At 42.6% G+C, this 22,219-nt stretch overlaps 2 protein-coding genes across 7 annotated transcripts in view; both read right to left on the minus strand.

Annotated features, from left to right (window-relative positions):
• Nucleotides 1–4,586, minus strand: part of LOC132984887 (rho-associated protein kinase 2-like) — a 35,795-nt gene extending 31,209 nt beyond the window's left edge. For 2 of the 5 annotated variants that reach the window (XM_061051909.1, XM_061051910.1), the window contains exon 1: nt 4,139–4,585. In XM_061051909.1, coding sequence (XP_060907892.1) covers nt 4,139–4,234 — 96 coding nt within the window. In that variant the 5' untranslated portion in view covers nt 4,235–4,585. Of the gene's footprint in view, nt 1–4,138 lie in introns of all 5 variants that reach the window. The other 3 variants (XM_061051912.1, XM_061051911.1, XM_061051908.1) reach the window with 2 other exon arrangements.
• A 1,643-nt stretch (nt 4,587–6,229) lies between these two features.
• LOC132984888 (sine oculis-binding protein homolog) lies at nt 6,230–19,742 on the minus strand. Of its 2 annotated transcripts, none has more exons than XM_061051914.1 (7): nt 19,433–19,742; nt 16,315–16,444; nt 15,835–16,029; nt 14,685–14,836; nt 13,330–13,425; nt 11,221–13,125; nt 6,230–8,578 (listed from the first exon to the last, which is right to left on the minus strand). In XM_061051914.1, the coding sequence occupies exons 1-6, from the start codon at nt 19,523–19,525 to the stop codon at nt 11,230–11,232; spliced, it is 2,562 nt and encodes an 853-aa protein (XP_060907897.1). In that variant the 5' UTR covers nt 19,526–19,742; the 3' UTR covers nt 6,230–8,578; nt 11,221–11,229. The 2 variants fall into 2 exon arrangements, with proteins under 2 accessions (XP_060907897.1, XP_060907896.1); XM_061051913.1 differs by having other exon boundaries at nt 11,221–13,146.
• Between the last annotated feature and the right edge of the window lie 2,477 nt (nt 19,743–22,219).

A 22,219-nucleotide genomic window follows, 5' to 3' on the forward strand; every position in this document is an offset into this window, starting at 1 on the left:
CAATCGCCGCTTATTATGCGCGTGTGTTTCTTCACCGCCTCACACGACACCTCCCACCCACTCCTCTGTGCGCTGATACTGCCTGAGCACAGTCAACAACAATAGAGAGGATCTCCCGACTGTGTGGAATGTAAAATGAGTCCAGTCTCCTGAGAAATGGAAGACGCATGCCCTCACTGATACAAATTATGCTCTGCACTGAAATGTCCTGATTTAGGTTTGTCCATTTTTCTTCAAGCAAAATGTGGTCAATATAACTTTTAACAAACTGAAACCATCGCATACCTCTAAAACATGCTGCATCTCCATCTAAGCTATAGCTTTAGAATCTCTGCATATTTGGATATTTACAATGTTAGAGAGGCATAGAAACAGGAAGTGTCTTTGCCTTGTACATTTTCCTTTTCATCTCCTCGTAAAGCTTCTATCCCAGCTGAAGTCTTCTGCTGAGAACACAGCTAGTGAAAACATTGTTGCTGGCACTTGCAGTGAATTTGTTATGAGTAATCACTGAATACGCTGATAGGGGGGGATAATAATGTAGAGTATTTTAACACAATAGCTGTGTCTGTAATCTCTGCATTATGCTCTGTTGCCTCATAGAAAGAAGGCTCTGGATAAGAAGAACCCAACAGCCAGCTGCAGTGTTTCTGTATGCAGGTTCTCCCCTCGCCTGTGTGGGTTTCCTCTGTGATACAGTCTAAAGAAAAAAGGTAAACGTGAAGGTGACTTACAGGCAACATGTCAAAGAATGAATATGATGATTCTACATACGCCTCTTATTGTTGGTATCCTCTAGCCCCCGACCCATATGGGATTTTTTGGAGGCAAATACCGATACCCATATTAGGGAGAAATAAAATTCAGATGCCGATATTTGAGCCGATATCTTTCTTAGGTCTATCTCTGATCTTTAGAGATTGATTGAAATAGATATAAACACACGTTTATTGTGTTGATCCCTCACATGCAGTCATCAAACATTTGAAAAAAGATTAATAATGTAAAATAATGGGGTTTTTTTTACAGTTGAACAAAAGCCTTTATTAGCCAAAATAACAGCAGTGAAGTGAAACACAAATTTGACTTAGAAATGAAAATGAATAAACAAAAACTAAGTAAAAAATAAATAATAAACTGAAATTGAATAAACCTAGTTATATCGTCACATAACATAACAGAAATAAAATTAGCTGATACCAATAGTCATATTTATAATTTATAATTGATCGAGCTAGAACTCCAGATTGGCTGACAGGGCTCTGTTTACAGTAAAGTGACGCCGTCATAAACAACTGGATTATTAGTTCTTTCGATGTGTTTTGCGTGATTGTTTGGTTTTGTTTAAAGCCTCAAAAGTCTCTGAAATAATGAGACATTCCCACAACAAGAGCAGCACATCCTCGTGTTTTGTTTAGGAGAAAAGATATGTAGTGGTACTTGAAAACGTGAAATAAACTGTCAATACTGATCAGTTGTTAGTTTTCTTATTAAGTGTCGTAACAGTGCAACATACAAAACAAATATATCAATGTGCTAAAATTCATCATCTACCCGATTCATGGAATAACATCAAACACCAAATGTAAAAAGATAGAAGAACATCCTGAAAAAAGTGTAACTCGGAATAAAATCCTTTGATATACTTGTTTTAAAAAACGCTATACAACGCCTGCATTTCTCAACTGGGGATCAATAAAGTATAATCTAATCTAAAAAACATTTTGTGTCCAACAAAAGTGATTGTGGACAAACAGGAAATAGTGATGTGAGGTCACTGCAGGTTACCTCCAACTCAATTCCAGGAAGTGACTGTAGCTTCCTGTGTGGCAGCTCCCTGCATGAGGCAACACGCTGGCCATTGTTGAGTCCACTACCTAGCAGCTCAGAAGTCGACACTTGATGACTGGACGGGCAAGTCAGAGTCAGCTTCAACTGATCCATCTCACTTTGTGTGTTCGATTACGACATTATGGAACATAAGTTCACAGGTTTGATCTGTAAAAGCTAGGAGCAGTGGCTTTAGCTGTGGATTATCAGCACTCAGAATAAATACAGAATAAAACGGGAGTGAGGGTTCAGGGTTGTATTGAAACCTGAGTCTCCCTTAACTGCGTCATCAACTCATTAGATTATTATTTTGATCCATTAAAATGTCTCATCCATCCGTCCGATTATCATTTTGACCCCATGATCTCTTGCAATGTGTCATCTGTTCATCGTGGCCGTGGGGCGGCTGTGGCCCAGTCTTAGATTTGGCGGTCTCTCACTTGGAAGGTTGGGGGTTCAATCTCCAGCTCGAATAGTCCTTGGGCAAGACACTGAACCGGCTGCTGCGTCAGCGGGGTGTGAATGTGCTGGGATTAGTGAATACCGAAGGACTCTTGACATAGCAGCCTCTGCCACCAGGGCGTCAATGTGTGAACGTGACATTCGGCGCAAGAATCACCTCAAGTAGTCGGGAAGACTAGAAACGCGCCACAAAGCTCACCCCCTTTCATCAGGTGATCCCTTAGTATGACTCGTCTTTACAGGTTACCATTTTGACCCCATTGAGATCCCGAAGCAAGACAAATAGACTATTCATCAGGTTATCAGTAGAGATGGGGCCGATCCGGTCTTATATCGGTATCGGGTCCAATACAGACGTAATTTAAGCATCCGATGTCAGACTGACGGCGCCAATCCACCTGACTGATCAGGGAAGATGGTTGGGAACTTTAAATGTTCCAAACTCGCACAGTCTCACGTTGAAGACATTCAGACTGAACTGTAAGACGTGCCCAGAAATCGTCTCCATGACGATGTTCAGACGAGATGGAACAGCTCCAAAAGAACTATTCTTACACTTCAGTTTGAATTAAGATTTAATTTGAAAACCCGACTGCTTCCTGTTTGTATGTGCCGCCGGAACGATGCAATGCAATCCCTTTGTATGAACCATGTATACATCTGGCTATTTTTTGACCCATTTTTGATCCCTAAGCACAACGCATCAGGTTATCATTACTACCCAATTATAATCCCTTAGCACCCCTTTTATTTGTACATGTGGTCATCATTTTGGTCTTGACCCCTAAGCATTCCTCAAAAGGTTATTATTTATGATTTAATGATGGCATCTATTTGACCCAGTTATGATCCTTCATCATGTAAGGATGACATATTTATCAATCAGGTTATCATTGCAACCCCATTATGACCTGATATTTAACCACTGCTAATGATGTTGTGTTCTTATCAATCAACAACTGAGAAACTTCAGCAGCAAAGTGATTAATTCATAGTAGAGAAGCATGTGACCCTCTGATCTAAACATTCCCTGAGGTATCCCTGGATTGTCTGGTTTTATTGTATTTTGCGTTTGTGCATTAACTAAGCGTACAAAACAAATCTGTTCTACAAATTAAGTTGTGTGTGTGTGTGTGTGTGTGTGTGTGTGTGTGTGTGTGTGTGTGTGTGGCCACGGTGTGAGATCCTATCCAGAACAAAAGCTGTGTCATATCAGCTCAGAAATGTGTGTCTGTTGTCAGAGGTTGGGACAGAGAGGCTTAGCATTGGCAGAAGTTTTATCAAAGTTGACGGAGTACATTCTTAGGACAGGTCAGAAAGAGGGCAAGTTAATTAGATTAGAGGCTTCTACGGAGAGTCAAACGTGACGAAGGGGCAAGAAAAGATAAAAGAATCATCAACTGTTTAAGAAGGAAGCACTGGAAAGTTTTGTTTTTTGTCCAATACTGACTGGATTATTTAAATGTCCTTTTTAAATACATGTTACCTTTCAGATTATAACACACTACAATTACCATGATGTGGTCTCTAAATGAAATACATTGATTAAATCACAGGGACAGATGGTTACCATGGGTTAAGGTGTGGTTTCCTTTGAAAAAAAAGTAATGATAAATAGAACTTTTGTTAATCGTTTCCCCACACACTGACAGAATAATGTGTTTGTTTTTCTTGTTCTTTCGATTGTTGAATGGATTTGATTGAAGGGCTGAGACAGACAGAGATGGAATATTGAGGTGAACTGTGATCGTGACAAGACTCATAACTTGGCCAACTCACATCAAGAGTCTACGTTGTGGAGTCGACATACCTGCATCAGAGGCAAGAGTCAGAAACGCAAACTCACCAGCAGTGTTTCAAAGTTGAGAGGTGACTGCGGAGTCTTCATGAGGGACTCCAGCTTCTTCAGCCGGCTCTCCAGCCTGCTCTCCGCTCCGAGCATGATTACGGTCCAGTGTGTCCAGGTCCAATGTCATTCAAAATCAAATATACAAAAAAAAAAAAAAAAAAAACACCTGTCGGCTTGTTTCCTTGTCTCGGCGCACAGGCGGGAGGTAAGTCTCACTCCTCAGCTCCTCATGTCAGGTCTGCTGCAAACTGCGGTGTGAGTTGTCAGGTTAATTATTTATCCGCTGACCAAGTGTTCTGTCTCACTCCTTTTTTATTATTCAATGTCTCAAAGGAAAGTGAAACCGAGCGGGCGGGTTTGGTGCCGAGGAAAAGGAGCGTTTCACTTTCAGGTGAGTCTGCTCTACTCCCAGGTAGGCTACAACAAAATCTGATCCGACCACAACGTGCCCAACCTGTAGGACGTAACCCAGGCAAGTTAGACAAGGAGGCAGTCGTGTGACTTCCGGTGAAAAAACTGTCAAAGTAAAAGTAGCAAACTCTTTGATACAAAAGTACAAAGAAGCCTAGAATGACTTACCATTGTAGTCTTTACCATGTAATATAGACATAAACCAAATAAAGATGCAACAACTTAGAAAATCAAGGCCGGTACTGATATTGAGGTTTAAAATAACCATTTTACAGATTCAGATTATTTTTCAAACTACTGTGAAATTCTTTGTGTCTGTTTTTTAAATTGTGAATTCTAAATGTGATTGGACATGAAATAGGCCTATATGGCTTACAGTATAGGCTATGTCTTGAAATGTCACTGATCTCTCTCAGAGAATGTGTAAGACTCCCACAGACTCAACATTTTCTCTTGAGTCTTAAATCAGAGTTTATCCAACAGGCGACTTCTTCTGCCTAATCAAAAATCCTGTTTTCTGAATCAGAAGTTTGGTATAGGCTACTAGCAGCATTAAATTGATGGAACACAGACACGTCTCGGCTACTGACGTCAGTGCCCACAACACGTCCAATGTTTGTCCACATGGCTGATATCGATAACCAATGTTCAACCGATACATCGTTGCATCCCTGCTGACAAATATGTAAATAAATAGGCCTATATCAAAAATAGTGACTTATCAAACATGTTTTAGGAAAGGACCTTCAGTATGATGACATTTTAGAAACATGTATCAGACGATTTTCTAATGCAGGATGGCAACCATTTTAAAAACAAAGGAAGACATGTATTTCATGTTAGAAGTAAGGTGAGTAAGAAATCATGTAAATAGAAATAGAATAATGAAAACATTTCAAAATGAATAGATGGAAATACATAATTGATCATTTGAATCATTTTTAAAATAGTAAATATGGGGCAGGCCTATCATATTAAAGGTTTTTAAAAAAGCAAATATTAAATGTTTATAGTGAGAAATAAATTTATATAGGCTAAAGTCATTACAAAAAGTAAAGTTCTCACAAAAACATTTAACAAAACAAAATTTAAATGTTGTGCAACACCGTCCTTTCACAGGTATGGAACTTAACGCTTTTATTTTGAAAGATGAGTTTGACTTCCAGTATTAGCTTGTCTATTATAGGTGACTTGGTAAATATTAATCACATATTTGATCCGTCTTCGTCTGTACAGTGACAAATGTTCTTCACAACACTCGCAGCTTCGGTGTTTAGTATGTCTATAAAAAAAAGTTGCCTGACTAGGGGGAGAACACCGCTCTTCAAAACTCCTCCAATGACTGCAGCAGGAAGCCCTCAGGCCGGAATTCCTGCCCTCTTATCTCATTCATCTGTTTTACCGTCACAGCTCAGGGCCTCGACCAACTTTCAGTATTTCAGGAATGTTGATGCGCTGCCTTGCAGACATGCGGCCACTAAAAATAGACATTTACAGGAACCGCAGTGAGTTAGCAGTCCTTATCGACAGCATCATGTCTGGATAATGAGGCTAATATATGGCTCAAATTCAGAGTTAGAATGGTACGGGACAACAATATCTGGGGAAAAATTAAAAGACAGACAAAGTGGCCTACTTTAAAATAATGAAAAATCTGTGAAAAAAACACACAAGAGATTTGTTGCTCTTAGAATAACTTTTATTTATTTTACTTTACAAAGAGGTATCCATCAAAGCTTTCGGATAATGACTCTATATTCAAAAACAAATAATTTGTGAACAATCTATTTAGACAGTGGGACAAAAAAGTTTGACAGGGGAAGCCAGTAGGTGACAATGAATTTCAGGTGTTGACAGCAACAACAAAAAGATATTGGTTGTGTCCAAACATTGGATAAAAACACATTCAGTATCGGGTGTGAAATGGCAATGATTAAAATGTGCAATAAAACCAATGGCAGTCTTAAAGGTGTTCCCTTTTTTTTTTTTTGGCTTGCGATGTCAGAGCAGAGGACCACTTGTTGATTCTGCAGCTATTTGCGTGAAGTGATGTGGTCACTGACTCATCGTACTGTTGACAAAGAGTCCCCTGGACGGTCGAGGATGACACTATAATATGGCATGACATGTGGAGAAGATGAAGGCTGGAATGAGTGGGGGGGGGGGGGACTTGCTGTACACATATGGAGTGATGTCGTTTTGGAAGGATAGCAGAGGTGAGTCGTATTTGGAGTTATTCTAAGAGTAGACCCGGATGACTACTTATACCAGGGGACTTTTGAACTCATAAAGAATAGGCTCTAAAATGCAGCCATGGTTTTTTTTGTATCTGACACTCCTGTATAAGAAGGCAAGGTAATTGGATGCAATGAGAGAACAATGGCAGCAAAGTGTGGAAGAAAAAAAGCTATCTACTTGGCATTTAATATCAGTCAGGTGGCACTGAGTGCAGTGTCATGTTCTGTATAAACATATGGTTTTCAGCTGTCTTCCACTCGGGCCTCTTGTTGCTTTCTAGTCAGGAAATGGCAGGTGCAAAGTTACAAAGGCAAACACTGCTCTCTAGTGGGGATTCAGTATATAAACATAAAAACGAGGAGGGGGCATTTAAGGGCTTCAGCACGCACAAAAAAAAAACAATCAGTGAAGAGAAAAATAAAGAAATATAGCACTTTTTTTGTGAAAATCTACAGATGCATAATCCATAAGTTAATAAAACATCAAATAATATCTGTGTAGAGTTCAACTAGAAAAAAAACTGTAAATTTATAAAGGGATAAGAGTGTTGACAAAACGTATAGGTGATCTATCTGGATCAAATCTCATGTATCCCCGATAGCAGGAACTGTAATACTGATCGCTGCATTCTACAGCATTTGACTGTTGAGTATAATACCACATTTGGTAATATTACAAGCCATTAAGAAAAACTGCCAAGTGCCATGAATCTTCTAGATTTCAAAGCAAACAAGCAGGGCACTTGGAGCTTAAGGTGATTCAAATTCTGCTATGAAAGCTTTGGCAGATCAGGTGAGGAAGGGTCTGGATACTGTACATTTATAGACCAGCGTCAACAGGACGACTTAAATGTTCCAAGACCATCTCAGCTACTGTAGATCAGTAGACCTCTCCCCGCGTATTCTGTGTAGTTAAACTTTGCTTTAGAGGATGCAGCAGAAGCATCCTTTCTCCTCAGTCGTCTGTCTGAACAGGCCAGCTAGGCTCTCTCCCCAGAGGGCAATAAAACGCCCGAGGATGAACTCCTAATCTCAGCAGACTTTCTCTCCTCCCTTGAAGGAAGTGAGAAGGGTAGGGAATTACAAGCAACCGGTTGTGAGGAATCAAACCTCAGAATTTGTATGTTGCTGTGTACCGTATTTAGATTGGGACATGAGGTTGGAGGGGAGAAGGGTATACCATTTTCCTGGCTGTCGCTCCAAAAAATAAAAAAAGCTCCTGAAGTCTGAGCCCCCGTCGGCCAGGTAACCCAAAACCTGGAGTGGGGAGTCAGCGTGGGATATGGGGAGAGGAACAATGTGGCTCTTTGTGCGAGGCGGGCAGAGAAAACAAACCGTTTCCCCTGGAAAGAGATCATGTTCAGGCTCCATCTGAGAAGACCACACAAGGCTGATCTAAGCCCTGTCTGCTGTGGATCGCAAGGAGAGGAGGAGGAGGAGGAGTGCACACACACAAACAGACACACTTTAGGTCAATGTCAGACAGGGAGAAGATCTGAGATGCTCCATATCAAGTGCTCACTGACCACAACGTAACACAATAGCCAGAAATACTCTTTGGTCCAAGACGAAATATGTGACTGTGTTGTTGTTCTTCCCCATCTTTGATTTGCAATATTTTGGCCATCTGGACTGCTTCCTGGATTAGCACCCTGCTGGTCTACAGGCAGAGCAACACTCTGGTGGGCTGACAGGCTGAGGAACTGGCTTGAGGGTGTTAGCACTGGCGTTGTCCACAAGAGGGCGTGGCACTGAGTCTGGCACCGCCATACAGTGTTAAACAGGGAGTCTGTTCATTAGGTGGAGAGAAGGGAGGAGGAAAAAGAAACAGCAGTGGTGAGATTTTAAAAATTCTTGGCCGATTCTCTTTAATTTACATATCTAGCATATCTTATATCCAACCCCTTCTCTGGACACTCATTCCTTAATCCGCCCTTTCTACATAAACACTGAGAATGAGGCTTTTAGTCATGTCAACACTCTGATAACTGTCGCACAGGGCACAATCAAACCGTGAACATCTGGCCTCTTTCTCCCTCACACACGTACTTACACAGACTTTCATTCAAACACAAACACTCACATGTAAGGGCCAAACCAGGGTTCTGTACTCCCTCTGTCCCATTGCGTTTTAGTTTCAAACGCTCAGCGAATACCCATGTGGTGGGATCGGATTACACGGGGCTATAAAATATCCCAAATAAAGGCAGGGAAAATCGAGATGAGAAAAAAAAAAAAGAGCTGTTTCCTGAGGTGAAATCCTCCAGTTGGCTGCAGATTCTGTCAGAGTGGGAGATTGTTTTAAAAAAAAAAAAACTTTTAGCAGTGGAGACAATGGAACAGGTCAGCACTGCTGGGCTCAGAGGTGGCAAGCTAAAGTCATTCACATACAGCAGCCAGCTCCCATTACACACAACGCAGGGCTATAAATCCGTCTGCACGACACAAGCAGCATGCTGTGATTTCATATGTATTGGTTACTAAGGGGACCCATGAAACCACAACAAATGACAAAGAGTTAAGTAGGAACTCATTAAGTGAAAGGAGATCTTGTAACCTAAACACAAAACATCTGGGGTATAAGATAAAAGTTCATGTTGTGCTTTCTCTATCGTCATTCATAACATGATTATTAAGACGACCCATGGCCTTTGGAAAGGGTAATGGAGAGAAAAGCGAGCCAGATGAAATCCAAGCCATCTCTGTAATATCAGCGGATTTATCTCAGGGCATACAGTAAAATGGTAACATGATCTCATTATGGCGAGATACCAATGGGTGAGGACATCGGGTGGTGTTACAGCCATTTGGACGACCAATCAGGCAAGTGAAATCAATAGGGCCTTTGATTGGTCCAAAGTAAGGAGGATTTTCTGCAGCACTCTTAACAACAACATCTGGTTGGCAGTGGTCAGCGGTGGTGAGTGAAATGAAGGAAACGGTTTGAAAGAGGAGAGTAGCGGAGAGCTAAACTCACAGGAGAGAGACAAGCCAAGAGCCAGAACAGGGTGTCATTATGACATGTGTAATGGGAACACTCTAGTTTTGCCCCTTAACCCCAGAGCTCTAACACAGCAGAGGGTTTGCTTGCATATCACAGCGCCTTGTAGTCTGTCTGACAATCACTTCTGTCTCTTTAGCGATATCAGGCTCATGTCTGAACTGCCCTATCTGTCCATACTGTAAATAAGCGGGTCACACTTGATCACCCAGCCTGGATCTGCCTGTCTGTCTGGGGTGTCGGGTTGGATAGACCACCTCAAGGTCATGGTTTTGATTCAGCAGTAGTTATCGGTCCTTGTCAAGACAATAAATCTCCCACCTTCTCATTCATCTCAAACTTTTTTCAGAATATGGCATCAGTTAATTGGTTAAAATGTGGAACTCTCTCAATCCCTGTTAAACAGACAAGGATTCACATCGTTCTGCAAAACGGCTGCCATGCAAACAAAGCATTGTGACTGTCAGGTAGTGGTGTGGTGATCGCCTTTCAAAGTGACTCTCACTGCCTGTGCCCTCCACCTTCTTTCCCTGTTGTAACCTTAGAGCCCCAAGGAGTGCCAGGTTACTGGGATTCTCTCTCTTTGGCGCCATGCTGTTTAGTGACCACGCGCATACTGTGAGACCTGTGATTAAGCTTGCCCTGTGTGTGTGTGTGTGTGTGTGTGTGTGTGTGTGTGTGTGTGTGTGTGTGTGTGTGTGTGTATTTGCACATTTTCAAAATTCTAGCTTTTGAAATAACTAAACAAATCCAGAGTGCCACATGGCTGGGGTTTACCACAAATAATAATAAAATGGGTTTTGGAGAGCTAATGCCAGTAGAGTTACCAATCAACTTGGTCAAATCGTAACATAACAGCCCCCTTTAATCTCGGACACATTGAGTTGTTGGTGACATGTTTTCTGGGTTAGGGTTACGAGTTAAGATTTAAAAAAACATGATTTTCCTCTGATATCACTCTCAGGTTAAGACAACAATCAAATGCTTGACTTGAAATGCTCGAATCAAGCCTTCAAATATCTCCTGATAGCATTACTTAACTTATATCACTGAAGGTAGCAAGTAGGCTAACTAGTTTTATGTTCAAAGGAAGCATTTTGTTGTGTTAGCCAGGAATTTACGCCTTTCTTATTGTACCCTTTAAACCTACAAAATGGTTATATAAGTTGGTGGCTGGTTGCTAATGTTAGCTTATATCTGACTGTAGCTAACATGTTATCCAATATGTTGTGTTATCTTGAAATACCATTTTCACTGAGATTTTCAATGTTCATTATCTTTCAGTTGCTGATCCATCTGAAAGCAGTGGATTAATTATGACTATCAGAACCCCTGAATTTATATGACTAACAACCTTGAACAAAGCAGCGCTGGCGGTTGCCTTGTGAGTCTCATGCTATCTTTCCTCATCATGTAAAAGAATATCTCACCTCTTTCCTCTACTTATTCTGATCACGGATTCGTAGGCATCGCCTCTTCAGAGCTGGCTCCATGTCTCCAGCACTGGGAATATTAGCAGGGCTCCGCAGGCTACCCTTGTCCCTGAGCTTGGGCAAGAGCAGCGGGGTGGTGGTCCCACCCGTCTTTGGTGCTGTTGGCAAGGCATAGGCATGGTCCTCATCAGGCACATGGGGGTCCTCTCCTACCTCTCCGACTATAGCTAAGGGCTCTTCTGACTGACTAACTGCACCCTCAGCCCGTACTATGCCAACAACAGTGCACTTGTTCTCTTTGATGGCCTCCAGCTCACTGACTGCAGGGTCAGGGGCTGGTGCTGGTATTCTCTGGGTTAAGGATGAGTCCGGACTTGGGGGTGTTGAGGGAGGTGTTGAGGAGGACATCCCGTTTGGACCATGGTCCTGAGACATCAGGGAAGAGGATGCAGCATCCATAGGATGACTGCTCCCACTGGGGCTGATTGGTGTGTTCAAAGGTGGAGAATGGGAGTCCTGTTGGTGGTAGAAGTTATCATGTAAAGGGGAGTGTGATAGTGAAAGGGTTGGTCTGATGATATTGTGGAGCCCTGATCTGGTACCCTGCCCTGCTCCTGACTCCCCAAGCCCTGATACATCAACCACTCCATTGGCACTTGCTCCCAGATTCACTTGGGTCCTTTGAAGAACCCTTTGGATGACTTGTCGTTCTGATTGTGGATGCCTATAGTCTGCCAATCCCTCATACTCTGGGGCTGAGCAGGGGGATTCATTGTACAGTGCTCTGGGGGAGGATGCGCCACTGTGGGGCGTGGAGGTTGGGGATGGGAATGGCCTTTCTGATTTAACCCTATCAATGTCCCTTGTGATGGGGTCACTTGGTGAGTTTCCAACCGGATTGTTGGCTATCAATCTGCTGTTAGCTTCAGGAATCCCTGGCGTTGTTGGCCTTGTAGCCCTGGATCTACCCCTCTCTGTCCCCTCTGGCACAGGCTGAATTACACTTGGAGTTTCTGGAGTTGCCTTCGAAGGGACTGGAATGGGAATAGGAATAGGTATAGGGACAGGTAGGGGGACAATGATGGGATAAGGCACCAAGATAGTGGGTTGGGGCAGAAGAGGGCTGAAAGAGGGAATACCATAGTTCATTATGGGAGGCATTGGGACATGACCTCTTGGCATCATGTTTATGGGTGGGGAGTGCAAGCCAGGGAAGTATGCTCCTGGGAAAGGGTGCATCATACCAGGGGGATTCATGGACGAGGAGGTCGGGGGTTGCAGGTGAGGCGAATGAGGAGGTCTGTGGATAGGGCTTGAGGAGGGGCCAGGGTTTCTGGGAGGGTTGACAAGGGGGCTTCTCAGGCCCTGAGCATGGAGAGGAGGTCTGATGAACGGCATGGGGATTTGAGGTACTGGCTGATGTTCCAGATGGAGACGAGGAGGTGGTGGAGGATGAAGGGAAGCAGAATGGGGTGATACCTCAACAGCAGGGTTTTGTGGAGGATGCTGGATGGGTCTCTCCAATGTCCTCAGCCCAGAGACTGTGACCTTGGAATTAGAAGAGGAGGCCTCTGAGGGAGAGATGGAGGTGGATTCTGCTGATCCAAGGATTGGTGCAGGCCCTTTAGGGGAAAGGTTTCTACGACGAGCTTCTCCTGCACTGCCGCTGTTCCAAGAATCAGGAGTGAGTAGCTTTTGACTTCCCAAACTGTTCTCGGCCCTCCCTTCCTGGCTTGATCTGCTGGGGCTGGAGCTGGTAAGAGCTGCACGAGCTTCTCGGTAGAAAACATCCATCTTGTACTGATTCAGACACTTGGTGCTGCAGAACTGGAGTCGTTCCTCACCAGATCCAAAGTCCAGGTATTCTTTAGTGTGGCGGACATGCTTGCACCAATCACATACCTGTGGTACAGGAGAGAGAGACTGCGGAGGGTCATTGAAGGAATTGATCTTTGCCGAAAGATCTTTGTACAAATATACAGTTATCGGAACCCAACATCTTAAGGTAAGAACAACACAAACTACATGTGTAAAACATCTCTTTTAATTTATTAGCTTCATAGCATATTCATGGTAAAACAAAAGAAACACTGATTGTGTCCTTACTCTGACATTGCTGTTTATCTTTAACACCAGTCTGGGCGAGTCCTCTGTTTGAGGATGCTGAGGGGATCTCTCTCCATGGAGGTCTTCATCTCTGGCCTGACGGGAAAAACCACAATGTGACACATTTGACACTAACCATTGTTAAACAGTTTATCAGACCTTCTTTGATGGATTCATTATCCTATTCATGAATGAAGGGGCACCTGCCCAACATCAAATCGTTGCTGAGATCATTCTGTGGTCTTCATATGAAAAGTGACAAAAGATAATGAATGAATTGTTTATTCATCAAGGTAGGAAGCCCTTTGAAGATCATGCATGGCACGAAACTCTTAAGGTCGGTACAACAAAGTGGAATGACTGTGCTGTGAAACAAATATGACTTTTGAACTGAGCAAAGAGATACTACATTCATGGATTGTGATTTTATTAATAGCGTTTGTAGTATTAATATAGGAAATTCCTCTTGATTCATGCAAGCTGATCTGCTGTGGATCTGAGTGCTCCCCCATTTCTGTGACCCACTGAGTCGTGTTGGGTTACGAAACATGAGGCAGCTGAAGGTAAGGTATGCACTGAAAGTGGACACCTCGCCCCAGGCCTCCTGGCTTTCCTCTCAGACAAGCAGCGACAAGCCAACGGCAACGCTTTCCTCCTCGCCTCCGAAAAACTAGAGGGCTTGTTGCACACAGAGTCTGCACCGCCCTCCTTTTTTGTCTCTGTCGTTGTGAGAATAAAACCTACCCAAGTATAAACAACAGAGAGGGTGAAAGGGGATATAGCTGCTGTCATCCTTACATCTAAAAAGGGTATATCCATGTCGTAATGGAAGGTGAAAAATCATGGCAATGTGCACCTAAGCGGTTCACCAAAGTTGCAGCTTTCCTTTCCTGCAGACCAAAGCCACTCAATGGCAGGCCACTTCTCCATTAACGTGAAAACTGATACTAAGTGTCCTCTCCAAACTTTGACCTCCCTCCCACCATTCCTATACTGGCTCCTCCATAATAACCAGACAGTGTGTTCTTAGAGATACCCCTTTTTAAATGATGGTACATTTATCCATCTTTTATCGCCTCACAAGATCAGGGTATATGTTTTTGAAGGTCTGTTTAGCTACCAGTGACGCCTGGGTCTCTTGTGTATGGAGAGTGAAACAGCTGGTGTGCATGTGTATGTATATGCTTGACAATCCCCTGAATTCATCACATTAAAAACCAAAGGCATTAACAGGTCACTCATTACCACATAAAGAACAGGGTTTCCAACATTTTACCAACAAATGGACAAACCCAAATAAGTGAATATGAAGACCCATTTATATGTATTTTACACATTCTTCCATTACCACTGACCTTATTGCGTTTGAAGTAGGCCCGTCTGCAGGCGGCAAAGCACTTCTCACTGCAGAAGCTCTTCAGCTCTGAGCCCATACATAGAGAGTAGCGTTTGACCCCTTCCTTCTGGCACCAAACACACACTATCTGCACATTTTGTACATCTTCCACTGAAGGGGAAAGAACAGAAAACAAGAGGATTGAGGTTCAATAACAAGGGCAATTTGTTTTAAGAGGTTGTGTTGGCTCTTCGGTTTACATTATATTTGGAGACAAGACTAGTTTTTGCTATGTTTCATTTCAACAGCAATGTTACAAGTCTTTACCTCCTGATTTTTGGGAACAGCCAATTTAAGAAGCTTTTGCATCTTTATGTTTGTTCACTGCTGCAACTGTGTAACCGTTTAATCTTACAAGAAGTCAAGAGATATACAGTGGCTTTGTCTCTTAGGTCAGAAACAAATCCTTTATCAATGTATCTGATAAAGGATCTACAGTATCTAGGCCCTCAGCTGGAGGGGCTTTTAAACTTGCAATGGCATATACCCTACCGCCAACTAATTTAAGAAGTCTTTAGTTATACTCTTTCAGCAAGTCCAGATATGCTGTTAACTATGCACTCTTAACAAATAGATGTTAAACAATGAGAGAGTTGTCTTTCATCTGAAGAGTTTTTCATATCAATTTTTGGTGGACAGTGAACAACCTGTAGCCCTTTACACACCATACATACAAATAGCAAAACAGATCCAGATCCATTCAGTCAAAACGACAATAACTGTGGCTGTTCAAAAACTCAAAGGCAAAACAATAGAACAATGCAAGCCAAAAGAGCATCATCATCAACTTCTAAAGATTGAATGAGGTGACTCCTGCTAAGATGCACTTTGGAACACCTTGCCCTTTGAAACCTTCACCGTCCCTGTGTATTGTTTTTGACTAAATCAATAATAAAATCTATAGATGCGTTTGGGTATCATTCATTTCTTGGCCTTATTATGAATATGATAATGCAGTTACCCTAATTATCCACATTCACATCCCTGACCCTGCTCTCTGACTCTTCATACATGATCCCAATACCAGTAGGGGGATTGTGTTGAACCTGAGACAGAAAAGCTTAAAGTTAAAATCCTATATTTTCATTTGTACTTTCATAGCTCACTACCTGCTGATGGCTTTATGAGTGGAACAATGACGGGGGCACTCTTGTGCTCTTTGGGGGTGGTTAGGGATGAGCTTGTTGAGGAAGAGGATGGTGAAGAGGATGGAACACTGGAGGACTCTCTCTCTCCACTTTTCATTGCCAGGACCGGGTGACCAGCGTTGGTTTCCAGGCTCCTGGATTTTGGCAATGAGTTTTCTGCGAGACATAGATGCAACAGTATGAAATGCAATAGCAGAAATCCACTTACAAGATACATGCAAAAGCAACAATGTCCTTTATTTATTTCTAGAAAATAATACAGTATGTGGTGAGAAACAATGGATGTATCAGAATGAATGAAACTTGAGAAGATAAAACTACAGTATACAGAGTACAAATATGAACAGTGACTTAATGTCTGCGCTGAAACCTGCAGAACCTGTTGGGAGTAAATTGAAGAAAACTCTTCTCCTACAGTGAACTGTCCACACCAGCCCTCACCTTTTAGCACAGACACATGCTGCCTCCTTTCTCTGTAGTTTCTTATCTCGTTGGCCTCTGAGTCTCTGAGATCTACTTTGTCGTAGCCGTACCATCCCAGCAGCTCATTCATGGTGCTTTCTGCAAACGTCTGCATGAGAAAAAAAGAGGAAACAAATCACTGATTAACCTTCCATGTAAAAGGATAGGGTAACTGAGCCATGGCCTGCTTGCAAATGGGAAATTGTGAGCGAACATCTTAGGGTTGTTAGTGGAACTTTTTATCCTACGTTAAACAAAATCAGACCTCCCTATGCTGAATCAATGTGAGGGATTCTTTCTCAGCCCCAGCCCACTTTGGAAATGAATACGGGCTCAGTGGAGTACAGTATGACGCTTTTTCCATGATGTGTTCAAGTTGTTTACTCTTGCTAAATCTGAGACGGAAAGGTTTTAAACCTAACACTAGTGTGAAATCTATGAATCATCCATTGTTTATCTCTCTTAATTGGAAAAAAGAGGCAGAAAAGAAAACTGTTCTCCACAGATGGGATGTGTGGTCTCTCTTCTTTTTTTTTTTTATTACCACCAGATGAAAAAAAAACATAACACAAAGGTCTCTCTCTTTATCCACCCACCTCTCTCTGTGGCTTTGGAAGAACCGGATTGGAGGAGAAACCTGATCCAGAACGGGCAGAAATCAGAGCGGGACACCCTACACCACAGTGAGGTCCCACGGTTCTCGGAAATGCCCCACTCCTCTTCTCTCTCCAATGTCCGCCACTCTCTCTCACTCTCTCTCTCTCTCTCTCTCTCTCTCTCTCTCTCCTTGCCCAGCTTTCCCCGTCCCTCCCCTTGTCTCTCTTCCCCCCTCCGCCTCCCATCTTCACCATCCTCCCCTCCACCTTCTAGCTATGACACCCGACACAGCTCTGCCTCTCAGGTTTCACCCTTTTCCAGCACGGCCTGGCCTGCTGTGGTGGTGTTGTAGTTCTGTAGTACTGACTGCACATTCTTTCCCCTGCTTTCCTCACTACGACCTCTGCTCTGCTCTCGGGCCTCAAGAAGAAATGGATCGCTCCCTTGCTTACTCACTTTTCTGCTGTGTGTGTGTGTGTGTGTGTGTGTGTGTGTGTGTGTGTGTGTGTGTCTGGGAGAGTGTGTGGGTGAGTGCAAGCAGCGGTATCATATCCAGCTAAATATGCCTAACGATGATTAAAGTGAGGTATCCGGTGTCTGGTGTTGCGCTTGGGTCTGACGTGGAGGGAGTAGGTCCGAATGTTGAAACAGATGTATTACAGAGACAACACTAGGCTGGACTTCAGCTGAGCTAGAAATCCGTTTTCCTGCCTTCCTGTCTGTCTTTTTTTCTCTCTCACTCTGTCCCTTGCCATTTCATAATTTGACTCATTTTAAAAGGTGCACATCTCCAGGAATGAACTCTTAATTCATAGTCTTGTGAGTGAGACCAGTGTGATGAAAATGTTGACATATTATTGTTGGGAAAACAGGGATTGCTGACATTTTGTTGGCTTTGACTAACATTAAGCTTACGCTAGCATGACACTGGATTTGTTCCTTATTATCACCTGATTACCTACCTGAAAGGTAAGGGGCTAATAAATATATATGTTATATATGCTAATATCATACAGTATTGGTGTATGAACTGATATACTGGTATATAACCGGTACAACATTTAGGCTGACACAAGGGCCAATATGGACACAGATGTCAGTATTGCCATAGCTAGGCCTGCTTCTAACCAATATCATTAAGGATTTCAATACCAATATTGGTAACAGTTCTGGTATCTGTATTGAGAAAACTCTAGTTTCCCATCAGATCTAAGTACTATGATGTTCTGCAGGAAGAGTACACATTAATGGCAACTCTCCTACATGCATACAGTCCAGTATCATTTACTGTTTCCCTGTTAACAAAATGTGTGTTGTTTTTTTTTCACCCACCCCTCAACTTCCCACAATGTTGTTTTTGTTTCTTTCTGGCAGTTCAGACAAACATCTGCTTTGTGAGAGTGACAAGCCATATCCCAAACCACAGAGAGAGTTGCAGCCAAAGGCAACAAACCGGGGCCGACCCTGAGATTCAGCCCAGGCAGGGCTCACATCAAGAGGGGATAGCGTTTCACGTGTTTTGATTAAAATTAGTTAAGTTGTAACACTACACCTCCCTTGGATATCATGCACTACGGTCCAAACCACTTGCACAAAAAGCGCACATTTCCTCTCTCACGAAAAAAGGCCAGAATCCCCCAACATCCCCCCGAGAAACTGCATGTCCTTTTACATTTCAGAGCTCCTGCTTGAGGGAGCGTTGGGTATCTTTTACCACTGCAGTCGACACTCTCAAATAGCCAGTGTCTAAACCCAAACAAGGCCGGCAATCCATGGATTAGTTTCCATGCAGTAATAGGTTCATAATGGTGGGAGGGAATCGTGTCTGTTACTGGGATTGAACTTATTGCCTGTACACTGTGTGTCCTTTTAACACTACAGAGGGGAGAGTCTTCAATCTGTAAAATTGTGTTTGCTTAAGTGTATTCCCACTGTGGACACAAGTGATTGCTTATTGAGAGATAATAATATCCTGTTTCTTGTTTTCAAATCATAAGGGCAAGCCTCTGTGGTACAATCAGCAAGTGAGCAAGAGCAGGGAAGAAGTGACGCACATCTGGATCTCCGCTGGACTTAAGCGTCCGGCCACAGCTGGCCTGAGTGGCGTCACGAGAAGGCGAAGGCTAATACTCTTATTCACTGCAGACAACCGTGGGTAAAATGTTGTATATCTCGCTTGTGTAAAAGTCAAGACTTATATGAAAAAGTTTATAAAGATTTGTTTATCTCCTTCTTAATGAGGCAAGCGTTTGAGATCCCAGTGTTTTTACTAAATTTGCCTCAAAAAGGTGTGTTCAGAAAGTATGTGCTCACATTAAAGACACAAGGAGCGCATTCATTGAAAACAAAAACAGTGCATGTCTACATATTCCCAGCATTAATTTGTGCGCAGCTCACTTTCTGGATGTCCTGACTGGTGAGCCTTCCCGTGCGTACAGAAAGTTGCGAACTTCTCACTAGAAACAAACCAAAAAAAAAGTAATCAAAAACTCCCTCTCACCTTCATCTCCTGGTTGATCTCCCTCTTTACGGGGTGCGCAGGCTTCCTGCTGCGCTTATTTTCCGGAGGTCTCCCTTTCTCCATCTCTGGCATAGTCCTGTTCTGAGTGGATCCGGTCCGGATCAGAGTTGGGTCTCAGCAGGAGGATGTGTTTGTTTTAACGGTGTAGCTCTGAGTGAAAGCTGTCACTCTCGGTGACAGCGTCTGTCATTCCCGGACGCGCGAGTCCCTCATCTGAGGCTTCACACCATCAGAGTCCACTGAACATGCGTGCGCTCCGGACAGGAGACTCCACCGCCGAACAATCCCCACTCTCTCTTCTGCAACACCGTTCAACACCTGCCGTGATCAGATAGACGGCTTCCGGTTAGGCATTTCAAAGTAAAGTCTCGGTTTTAAAGACGGTGTGATCAAAGCAGCGATCATGGTGTTAATTGAGAACAACCCAAATTAATTATCGACAACTTTACGTAATGGGAATTAGAAATTAGTATGAACTTATAAAAACGTGTCAAGGGTTTTAAGTATCTATCTATCTAAGTATATCTCCAAACTTAAGAAATGATACATGTGAGTGTTTTTGTTCCCATTAAATTTGTAGTCGGCTATTTAGGTCTGAAAAAAACTAAATAAAGATATAGACTTTATCTCCAATGACAACTGAATGGAATTTATAAATGCAAATCTGGGGTGGGCAACTGGCGGCCCGGGGGCCACATGCGGCCCCCATCAACCCTCGAAGTGGCCCCTCAGGTTAATTTTTTACACATCAATTAATTGGAAACATGAAGAAAACATGACAAAATCTGCCATGAAATCATGAAAACCAGAAATATGTCCATAATAATATTTGATCACTGGTATATGTTGAGTTCAATTTCAGACATAATCGACTGTAATCGTTTTTGTATTCTACAACTTGGCCCCTCTGGCAGTGAGAATTAAATGAATTAGAATTTTGAATTTTGCCCACCCCTGATGCAAATGTAACAAACAAAACAAAAGGAATATAAATTAACACAATATATGTGAAGAGATACAAGACATAATGCGCATTGAGAAAATGTAGCAGATTGAATTCTAATGAAAAAAATATTCACAATGTCTTGCATTTATGAAAGAAACAATATTACTTAAAAAAATCCTACAAATAAAAGAATTTTCTTACAAATGTAATCTGTCCATTTATATAAAAATATGCACTTGGCTCTATAATTTGTGAGTAAATAATGTTCTTTTCTCTGCAATGTCCTTCTTACGCGCACTCATCCCTTTTACTGTGAAAGGGAAGTCTCCTCATTTCCTGCCCAGGTCATACTCTTTCTGTGTAACTTGACGCTGCCCTCTGTATATTGGGAAGGGAGGGCTCCCTGAGTGGATGTAACCCAACACTTGGCGCCCACCCCTCCCAAATCTCAACAGATACATTTCATACGGAATGCAAAGACTGTGTTTTATCTGAGAGGACAAAGTACAAACACTGTACAAATACTCTTGTCTTAAAATAAAGAGATGAAAAGAGCACGCTGAGTTAAATGATACCATGGTAGAGAGGCTTTCTGAAATGGCATCTGTTTGATCACTGTTTATGTGTGTGCCAGCCAGTGTGTGTGTGTGTGTGTGTGTGTGTGTGTGTGTGTGTGTGTGTGTGTGTGGGTGTGTATGGGTGTGTGTGTGTGTGTGTGTGTGTGTGTGTGTGTGTGTGTGTGTGAGTGAGTGTGTGTGGGTGCAGCACAAAAACACCTGAAATACCCATATTTTGCCTTCTAACCCGTGCACTTTTCTTAGGAAAAGTACCACATGCCTGAGGGCTGGATTTACATTAACAAGAGGGAGATGGGTGTCCTGTGCCTGGGCACAAACAGCTTCAACATAAATATTTGTTCCCTGGTTATTCTTGATGGTAAATGGCAGACGATTTATTACTGTATCAGATTACCAGGCTGCTGATGAAAAGATGGAGAGGATCAGGTTGCATTCAGTAACATAAATACATGTTATTCCAGACAAGATAGATAACTAATTATTTTACCAGTATTATGCTATTTGCTATTTTTATTTTATTATAAACAGAAAATGATGGGAGTTATAATTGTTCTATTTAGATATTGGATAGAAATGGCGTCCTAACTAAAATAAGGCTGAGACTCTTGTTATTGAGATTATTTTTTTTAAGAATTTAAAAGCTGGTCTGGAAGGCATTGCTTGGAAAAATTGACTTGACTTAAATGGATCCATTGCATCCTTACATTTCTCCCTCTTAACGAACTTTCACCTGGACATCAAACCCCATGCAGAGAGACAGACAGGTAGACAGACAGGCGGGACAGTATAGGGCTGTTTCAAAACCTCTCTCCTCCCTAAGACCCGTCTCCAGCAGTCCTCGCTCTGCTCTGGTTGGAGGAATCCAGGGAGCACACTCGTGTAAACAGAAACACGATCCAGTGCACAGGGCTTAGGTTTCGCCCCTCCGTACAGCCGCTGATGATACCCGATCCTGCTCGGCTTTGGGAACAGGGCTTATCTGATGCCTCACAAAAGGCCCCTCACATCTGGTGCCTCTGCAGGGAGCGCTGTCCCTTTTGGTTCCTCTGGGGGGTGAAGCCGAGGATAAGAGCGTCTCACTACTCCCTTGAAAATCCACTAACACAAACTATAGAGTAATAGAGACAGTATGCAGTTTCAATCTCCAACATCTGGACTGAATCATAAAAAATTGGCCACTTTGTGTAGTATTACTTGTATTATGGTCATGGATACATGACTACAGTGAAAATACCCCGCCAA

The sequence above is a fragment of the Labrus mixtus genome, chromosome 12 (assembly GCF_963584025.1).
Source record: "Labrus mixtus chromosome 12, fLabMix1.1, whole genome shotgun sequence".
NCBI lineage: Eukaryota > Metazoa > Chordata > Actinopteri > Labriformes > Labridae > Labrus > Labrus mixtus.